General features: G+C 57.2%; 2 protein-coding genes across 4 annotated transcripts in view; one reads left to right on the top strand and one right to left on the bottom strand.

The window, feature by feature from the left end:
• Positions 1-3,473, bottom strand: part of TAFAZZIN (tafazzin, phospholipid-lysophospholipid transacylase) — a 7,635-nt gene extending 4,162 nt beyond the window's left edge. For all 3 annotated transcript variants that reach the window (XM_024746219.1, XM_024746220.1, XM_024746221.1), the window contains exons 1-4: positions 3,038-3,473; positions 2,742-2,870; positions 1,604-1,649; positions 1,274-1,359 (exon numbers count right to left, since the gene is read on the bottom strand). In XM_024746219.1, coding sequence (XP_024601987.1) covers positions 1,274-1,359; positions 1,604-1,649; positions 2,742-2,870; positions 3,038-3,146 — 370 coding nt within the window. In that variant the 5' untranslated portion in view covers positions 3,147-3,473. The remainder of the gene's footprint in view (positions 1-1,273; positions 1,360-1,603; positions 1,650-2,741; positions 2,871-3,037) is intronic.
• A 3,601-nt stretch (positions 3,474-7,074) lies between these two features.
• DNASE1L1 (deoxyribonuclease 1 like 1) overlaps positions 7,075-9,034 on the top strand; it is a gene marked incomplete at its 5' end in the record, with an annotated part of 3,715 nt that continues 1,755 nt past the window's right edge. The window contains 4 exons of the mRNA XM_024746218.1: positions 7,075-7,251; positions 7,612-7,700; positions 7,782-7,868; positions 8,947-9,034. The exon at positions 8,947-9,034 is cut by the window's right edge and continues 7 nt beyond it. Coding sequence (XP_024601986.1) covers positions 7,075-7,251; positions 7,612-7,700; positions 7,782-7,868; positions 8,947-9,034 — 441 coding nt within the window. The remainder of the gene's footprint in view (positions 7,252-7,611; positions 7,701-7,781; positions 7,869-8,946) is intronic.

Here is a 9,034-nt window from a genome sequence, read left to right as displayed (position 1 = left end):
CAGAGAAGTGGCTTCTCCAGGGTCACTGGAGGCTTCCACAGTACCGAGGGGCCCTGTTTTGCTTCTTTCCTCTCTGGCCACTGCTCTCTGCTGTCTTGGTGGCTCGTGTCTCCTTCTGTGCTGAGGTGCTGTCCTGGACCCCTGCTCTCTCCGTGCTCTCCCCGTCTACGATCTCGCTTCTACGTTTGTGACTTTGTTTGCGGTTGAGTTCCCGGTATCTTTATTCCCAAGCGTTCTTTTGAGCTCCAGAGCTGCGCATCTCACTGTCTCTGGACCGTTCCCTCCTCAGGTGACAGGCTCCTCTCAACCACCATGCTGCCTTCCCCTAGTCCCATCCACCCAGTGGCTCCTCGTTACCAGACATCACCTAGTGTCATCTTTGCGTTTTCTTTTCCTCGCCCCCTCCTACACCCAACCTATCAAGTCCTGTCCCCTCCGCCTCCAGAGCGTATCCCAAAGCCGTCTCGTCTCTGCTCTCTGTGGTGACCCCCAGAGGCCCAGCTACAATCCTCGACCCCGCTTCTGCCCTCCAAGCACACTGCAGCCGGGGGCTCTCTCTCTAACCACACTCGAAAGCCCTGTCACTACCCTGATGAGAAAGCAGAGCCCAAATTCTTCACATGATTGTTCCAGAACCTTCACTTTTAGCCTGCAATGCACATTTTCTACCTTTATCACGTACCTCTCCAGTGTCTGCTACATGCTTCCTGTGTCTAGGATGCCTTTCCTTTCATACTCTCCCTGGAAAAATCCTGCTTCCCCAGAGGGAAAAGCAACCTGGATTTGAACCCTGGCTTTGCCACCTCTTGCCCTGTGACCTTGGGCCAGCACCTTTATCCCTCTGAGTCCCCTTATCTGGAGAAGGGGATGAAAATGGGCCCTACCTCCGGAAGCTCAACACCACACCCCTCACCCTACGGCACACGCCACCACCATCACACACTGATGACACCACACTGCCATCAGTGAGTCTCTCTCAGCAACGTCCTCAAGAGAAGGAACGTGGGTAACGCCTCGTCCACTTCTAACATCGGAGCCGGAGGCACACAATCCTCAGGCAGTCGCGGGGAATGCAGTGCGCTCCAAGAAGCCACTGCCACCCCTCCTGCCGCAGGATGAAGCTGGGCCTCACGCGAGGGAGGCAGTGGCCCCCGGCTCCCCGGCTGCCTGTCCCACCAGGGTCCCTCTATTCCCAGCACTGCCAAGCCAGAGGCATGGACCACCAGTCTCCCGGCCCCAAGGGAGGCCAGAGAAGCCCCCAGAAGCACCTCACCTCGGCACACGGGCACGCACTTGCCCAAGCTGAAGAAGTGGGAATGCAGCTCCTTGGTGAAGCAGATGTCTGCGGCCGCGGGGGTCCTGGAGCGGGGACAGACGTGGTCACCACGGCCTCCCCTGCACCCTGCTTCTCTGCCCTGCCCCCAGCGTGAGGCCTGACATCGTGGGCAGTGCAGAATGGAGGCACAGGAGGGCCTGCGGGGCCCCACCCCGTGCCCTGCCTGGACTGCTGGAGGCTCCTCCTGGGCACAGTAGGGGGAGGGCAGACCTGGGCAGAGACGGGTGAAGCCTGCCGGCCCACCACGAGGGGCCCACTGCTCCTCACCAACGCATCAACTTCAGGTTCCAGATGTGGCGGAGTTTCAGGATCCCTGGAGAAGGAGAGGAAAGACTTCATGCCCCAACTTACCTTGTACCTAGGGGGCGCCGATTTCTGTCATCCTGTTTTGGGGAATGAGGGACATGGACAGCAGTACTACCATTTCCCTATGGCCCAAAGTGGCATCTTCCTGACCCTTGGGCTGGACCCCCAAGTTCTCCCGGGCCCCTCCCTCTCTCCCACCCCGTATGTCTTATTAGTCACCACAGCTGGTCTGCCTACCTCCCCGATACATTCTGATGCTGCCTATTCTTCTACCCATTTCCCCACTGTCACCGCCACCACCTTGGTCCAGGTTACTGGATGGCTCTAGAGCCTCCTTCCTGGTCTCCTGGAATCTGCCTGTGGCACCCTGCAGGCCATGCTCTGCCCGGCGGCAAGGGTGAGCTCTGAAAGGCTCTGATTTGATCAAATGGCTTCCCACGAGATCTACCTCCTAGTCTATAACCTCCTGAGTTCAGCAGTGGGAGCCCCGGGCACCCCTAGGAGGGCCTAGCCGCTCCGCGGCACGTGGGATCTTCCCAGACCGGGGCACGAACCCGCGTCCCCTGCATTGGCAGCCATCTGGGTTACTGGAGCCAAGCCACTCCCTGTGAAGTCAGCAGAGCAGGAACTTCTAGGTGGGGAAGCGGGCTCCCAAACGAGGCTGGTGGAAGGCTACAAACCCAGCCTGGGGCAACCCTGGAAACAGGACACAGGTCTTCCAGCCCCTAGCCCAGAGTTTCCTTGACAGGACACTCTGTGGTCCTCAGATTTGTTCCCAAGGCTCTTTGGAACCGTCAACAGTTGAGAGAATGGAGGGTCTGACACACTGGGCCTGATACGTCAGAGGAAAGAAACTGTCAGACCTTGCGCTACGTCCGTTCCCTCCAAATATCTGAGGCGCTCTCCAAATTACACTCCCTAGGAGGGATGCTGAAGAGGCCACAAATCAAGCTTTCATCCCTGGGGCAGGACATCCCAGAAACAGGAGCGCCAGAGCTATGCAAAGCAGCCCGTGAGGAGTGAGTTTGTTCTGCTTGTGTTCGGCCCTGTCCCAGGTTCCCTCCTTGCTTCCCCAAACCCAGCACACTGGCCCGTGTACCCCAGAGGTGAGGGTCATCCATGCAGGACTGGTGATTGGACACCGTGATGAGGGGTGTGGCCGGGCCTCGGTTCTCGATGAGCTCGTACAGAACCTCCTTGTTGTGGACGGTGAGGTGGTTCATGTACTCTGGAGGGAGAGCGGGAGGGTCGGGATCTTTGCTTCCTTTCCTGGGAGCCCAGAGCTCCCCACCCGCGGCCAAGCCAGCCCCTGCCAGCGCCCCCAACCCCGAACCCCAACTCTGGTTGGGCGTGGAGACCCGTGGCCAACCCTGCCTCGGCTTTGGGTCCACTCACTGGTCCAGAAGCAGCTGTAGGTGCCCACCAAGCCCATGACGACGCTGCTGGCCAGGGTCCAGGTGAGCGGCGGCACCGCGGGGAACGGCCATTTCACATGTAGGGGCATCTCCCCGCCCCGACCGAGCTTCCCCCACCGCCCCCGGCGGCCCGGCGCTCCCCCTGCCCTGGGGCAGGCTGTGGGGCTACTCTAGGTCTGTGTCCTCAACCGCTCGGGGGATGGGTCCCTAACAGGCCAGCGCCACAGACGGGCGCCGCGGCTCGGCGCGACAGGGGACTCGACCAAGGTCACCTAGTGGGTCAGGCCAGAACCGGGCCCGTCCCCGATCTCTCGCCACACACTAGCCGCCCTGGAGCCAGGAGACGGGGTGCGCACTGAGGACCTAGCGCGGACGGGAGCGGCAGCCGCGAAGCCCCCGCACCCGCCGGAAAGCGAGCCTGCGACGGCGCCGGGCTCTACCGCCGTCTGTCGCAAAACGCGCTCGGGCCGCTTGACGGCAGCGGGGGCGGGCCCGCGGGCCGCGTGGCCCCGCCCCGCTCCGGAGCCGCGCGGATTTGAGGCCACCCGCCGGCTGCAGGTCCGTTTTGTCTCATTAGTTCCTCCCCGGTGAACTCTCCGTGAGTAACATGGGCTGCGCAACACGATTACCTGACACCACACAAAATCGGGGCTGGCTTCCCTGGCGGTGCAGTGGTTAAGGGTCTGCTTGCCAATGCAGGGGACACGGATTTGAGCCCTGGTCAGGGAAGACCCGACATGCCGCGGTGCTAGCAGCTAAGCCCACGTGCTACAACTATTGAAGCCCGCGCGCCTAGAGCCCGTGCTCCGCAACGAGAGAAGCCACTGCAATGAGAAAACCGTGCACTGCGCACAGCAATGAAGACCCAATGCGGCCAAAAATAAATAAATAAAATTAATTTATTTTAAAAAAAAGGTCGGGGCTGGCGGAGCACTTTTACTTTAGTTTTCTTCCCCTTTTGTTTTCATTAATTTCGTATAACACGGAATTAACCATTTTATATTACATTATTTTATGTATGTAACGTATGTAATGTTAAACGTTATGTATTGTATATGTTACATTATGTAACTTTACATAATTAGCTACATACAACTTATTTATTTATTTTTTTTGCAGTACGCGGGCCTCTCACTGTTGTGGCCTCTCCCGTTGCGGAGCACAGGCTCCGGACGCGCAGGCTCAGCGGCCATGGCTCACGGGCCTAGCCGCTCCGCGGCACGTGGGATCTTCCCGGACCGGGGCACGAACCTGTGTCCCCTGCATCGGCAGGCGATTCTTAACCACTGTGCCACCAGGGAAGCCCTACAACTTTATATAATCACAATATTACAGAATTGTACTATACTTATGTATGTATGTAATATAATGTAACATGTGATGCAATATGTAATATATAGCAGCATATAACATACAATAGGAAATACTATGTATATTACAGTATTTTATATCGTTTAATACACCCACAGTGTTGTCAACCACCACCTCTAACTAGGTCCAAACATGTTCATCACCCCAAAAAGAAAGACCTGTAGGCGTTAAGCAGTCTATTTTTTATTTTTAAAGCAAAGTATAATTTTATTGATTAAAAAATATTTTTCCCGGGAATTCCCTGGCGGTCCAGTGGTTAGGACTCGGCGCTCTCACTGCCGAGGGCCTGGGTTCAATCCCTGCTCCGGAACTAAGATCCAGCAAGACGCGGAAAAAAAAAAATCCCAGTCTTCGGCTCATCACCACCCCCAATCCCTTAGCACGGAGGTCCTGCCAACGGGGACATTGCCCCGAAGACCGCACTACAACCATTCAGTAAGGACCCATCGCCCGCCCGCAGACACCGCCTGAGTCCCCCACTTGTCCCAGCAGCGACAGTGCAGGATCCCCACGGGGCACTGAGCTGCCAGCGCTCTAATCTCTCAGGTACAGTTTTTTAGTCCGCCCTCGGCTTCCACCACCATGGCCAGTTCCTGCGCCGACTGTCGCTCGCTTTGGGTATTCAGAGCGCTCAGGAGTGCGCAGCCACACCGGGCCCGGCCCGAGGTCTTGGAGATAAGGCCCTTGTCCTCGGGGGTGCCCAGGCTCGCCGCGGGGCTTCCCTTTTTCAGGCACGCCTCCAGCTCTGGAGTCTTCCCCACCGTATCCTTCCTGCAGGCGGCCGGGGACGGGGGCTGAGCGCCGGGCCTGGGAGAGCGCAGAACAGAGTCTGCGCTCGGGCGCCCGCAGCCCCTCGCTGAGCGCCCTGGGCACAGGAAAAACTCTGACTCACAGCACGGTCATCTGCTCAAACCCTCCCCCGCCTTTGCCTCCGCTAGCGCCCTGTCCCACCCGGGCGGGGAAGGCGGGGTCTGGTGGGAAAGTGGGCGGCCAGGTCCAAGCCAGGCCAGCTGCCCAACCTCCTGGCGGCCTCCGGGGTGGAGCCAGGGCCGGGCCCGCCCACCGGGAAGGGTGGGGCTGCCGAGCCAGCCCTGACGGGTGGGGAGAGTTGAGAGTCTGTTCCTGTTTTCGTCTACGGTCCCTGCCCAGGCAGACGCTGTGATTCCGTGGGGAGTCGCGATCCGCTCACAGCACAGGAAGGTGGTGTGGAGACGACCCGTTCTGCACAGGTATGGGAGCCCTCTGGCCAGAGGGAAGGAGGAAGTTGCCCCCAGCCTGTGAGGGAAGGCGAGAGGGGAAGGGAATCCCAGGGCTGGGGCTAAGGGCTGGTGTTGGGAGCCCGGACCGACTTTGGGCTGAGGCCAGGAACTCTCTAGTTCTTTTCCTCCGCCCACCTGGGAGCCCCTGGCCCCAGAGCCTCCAAGCCTGCCCTTGCCAGCCCAGGGCTGCCTAAAGGCCTACATACATCCCAGAATAGATACCAGGGCAGGGGACCCAAACTAGCGTGAATGACAGAGCAGGTGGCTAGGGGGAAACAGGCATGGAGCCCGGGCAGGCACTGAGGCAGGTGACAAGGCAACAGAGAAAAGCAGGCAGACAGATGTAGAGGGACTTACGTCACTGTACGAGGGCAACACCAACAGGGAGTTGAGCAAGGGCCTGAGCCCGAAAGACAGGGCAAAGAGAAAGACACTCAGGAAGAGGGGTGCTCCAGCTGGTAAGATGAACAAGTAGGGCTCACCAGTAGTGGGGGGGGGATGGGGAGAGGGGCTCCATCACACACTGCAGTGTGGTGAGTTGGTGTACCCGAGATCATTCTAAATGCATACGCCCTTGAATCCAGCAATTATACTGCTGGGAGTTTGTCTTGAGCATAATGTCTGCCAAGTGAGGAGACAGAGATGCACGAAGATGGTCCTTCTAGTTGCTAATGGCGGTGAAAAGTTGGAATCAACTCTAAGGTTGAACCCTTGTGAACTGCTGGTGGGAATGTAAGATGGGGCAGCCACTGTGGAAAATAGTATGGCGGTTCCTCAAAAAAGTTAAATATAGGATTACCATACGTTCCAGCAATTTCACTTCTAGGTATCTAACCGAAAGGATTGAAAGCAGGAACTTGAAGAGATATTTGTACCCTCATGTTCACAGTAGCAGTACTGACAGTAGCCAGAAAGTGGAAGCAACCCAGTGTCCATGGATAGGTGAATAGATGAGCAAAACGTGGTCCATCCGTACAGCGGAATGTTATTTAGAATTTAAAAGGAAGGACATTCTGACATGGATGAGACGAGCACGTTATGATCAGTGAAATCAAACGGTCACAAACAGATACTGTTGGGAAGGTGGAAGGGTTCCGGGGATGGATGGTGGGGATGGTTGCACAGCATCGTGAAGGTGCTTCATGCCACTGAACTTAAAAATGGTTAAGATGGTGAACGTGATGCTATGCGTATTTGACCGCAATTAAAAACAACGAGATTGAACCGTACATGCTGATGTCGGAAGGTGTCCACAAGAAAGGCAGGAAATGTGTGATGCTGGCAGCTCTGGGAGGCTGGTGCTGGGCAGCAGCAGGATGGCATCGCTTTCTCTGTCGCATATTACCGTGTCCTTCTGGAACTAGAATTGAGCCCAACTGGGACCTGAACCTGGAGCAACCTGGATTCCTCTGGAGGGTTCCAGAAGCCCATACACGGCCATGCACTGCTTCTGCTCCTCCTCCTGGCTGGTGGGGCTGACACCTTTCACATCTGTGCTTTTAACACCCAGCGGCTGACGCTCAGCAAGGTGGCCAGGGAGCCTGTGCTGGACACCTTAGTTCAGGTAGGTTCATCACTGCAGAGAAGCTGTGCCCCTAAGGACCATGGCCCAAAGCCCCCTAGCCCTACCTGACCAGGGGCATGTGCCAGAGAAGAGGGGACATCAGGAGACATGGTGTGGAGACATGGAGCACCTTCCTTCCCTGTCGCTGGCCTCAGTCTCCTCCTCTACAAAGTGGGTGTGGTGTTGGTGGAGATGGCGTTCAGTCTTCTCCCGGGTCCCTTCTAGCCTCGCTGCTCTGTTTGGCCTGCAGCCAGCGTGTCATGCCACTCTTGGCCGCGCTGGTGCCGGGCCCCCAGGGATGCCACCCCTCTCCCAGGGTGGCTGGCACTGAGTGGGGCTGGCCTTCCTGGTGTCCTGCAGATCCTGGCTCGGTGTGACATCACACTGCTGCAGGAGGTGGTGGACTCTACTGGCAGTGCCATCCTACTCCTGCTTCGAGAACTCAATCGGTGAGGAGGGCTCTGTGGGTCTAAACTGGGGGCCCCACGGAGCCTCAGGGCCGCTGACCCGAGGTTCCCCTTTCCTGGCAGATTTGATGACTCTGGGCCCTACAGCTTCCTGAGCAGCCACCTGCTGGGGCGTGGCACGTACAAGGAGAGATATGTGTATATCTACCGGTGAGTGCAGATGGTGACCGGGGCGGTCTGGACACTTGGCCCGGCGTGCGGTGGCGCAGTAGCCCCAAGCGTGGCCCTCACCTCCGCATCACACTTTTTCTCCTCAGTGGTTTTACCCTGGGGTCTTCTTGTCCTCTACCCCAGACAGCTTTAGTGCCCATGTGTCCCTCCAGCAGGTGGCCTTCCTTCTGCAAGTACAGAAGTGGGGCCCCCCGCCTCTCTCCTGTGGAAGCCACAGGGGCTCGGGGTGAGGCTGGCTCCCTCTTTGGGAGTGACTGGTTGCAGCTTCTGGGAAGAGGCTCACCAGGGGCCTGTCGTGGGTCCTGGGCAGACCCAGTTTCCAGAAACAGCCCTAAGTCCCTGGGAGGATAGCCTGGGGCGGGGGTCAGGATTGAGAGGGCAAGGGTGGCAGTCAGGGAAGACCTGTTCCTATATATAGATGAAATTACATAATGTCTAGAATTCACTCCAAAATGATGGGGGAACAGAGACACGCCCATACAGTAGCACCGCTCATAACAATCTCAAAGTGGAAATGATCCGAGTGTCCGTCAGCTGATGAACAGATAAACAAAAGGCGGTCTCTCCACGTAGTAGAATATCATTCAGCCTAAGAAGGAAGGAAGTCTGAGCCAGGCTGCAGCCTGGATGAACCTGAAACGTGTGCTAAGGGAAAGAACCAGACACAGAAGACTATGTATTATTGGATTCCATTCACATGAAATGTCCAGCAGAGGCGATGTACAGAGACTGAAGACAGATCAGGGGCTGCCAGGGGCTGGCGGGGAGGGGAATGGGAACTGCTCATGGGCGAGGTTTCTTTGGGGTGATAAGAATGTTCTAAAATTGATTGTGGGGATGGTCGCACAACCTTGTGAATGTACTGAATGCCACTGTATCGTGCATTTTACGCAGGTGAGTTTTACGATGTGCAAAATATATCTCGATCTAGAAGAAGTTCTAGAAAGAAAGGCTAGGCAGGCTGTGCTTACATGAAATGGAGCTGCTGGCGGAGGGCTTCTCCCTGAGTGCCAGGTCTGATGTGGGCACTTGCAAACTGAAACCAGTGGTCCACCAGGTCACAGAAGGCGCAGGTCCTGGATTCCTACACGTACGACGATCAGAATGACCTCTTTGCCCGGGAGCCCTTTGTGTGCCGGTTCTCT

The sequence above is a fragment of the Neophocaena asiaeorientalis genome, unplaced genomic scaffold (assembly GCF_003031525.2).
Source record: "Neophocaena asiaeorientalis asiaeorientalis breed wild unplaced genomic scaffold, Neophocaena_asiaeorientalis_V1.1 scaffold2579, whole genome shotgun sequence".
NCBI lineage: Eukaryota > Metazoa > Chordata > Mammalia > Artiodactyla > Phocoenidae > Neophocaena > Neophocaena asiaeorientalis.
Note: the sequence above shows the minus strand (reverse complement) of the source record. Positions and strands in the feature narration are given on the sequence as shown.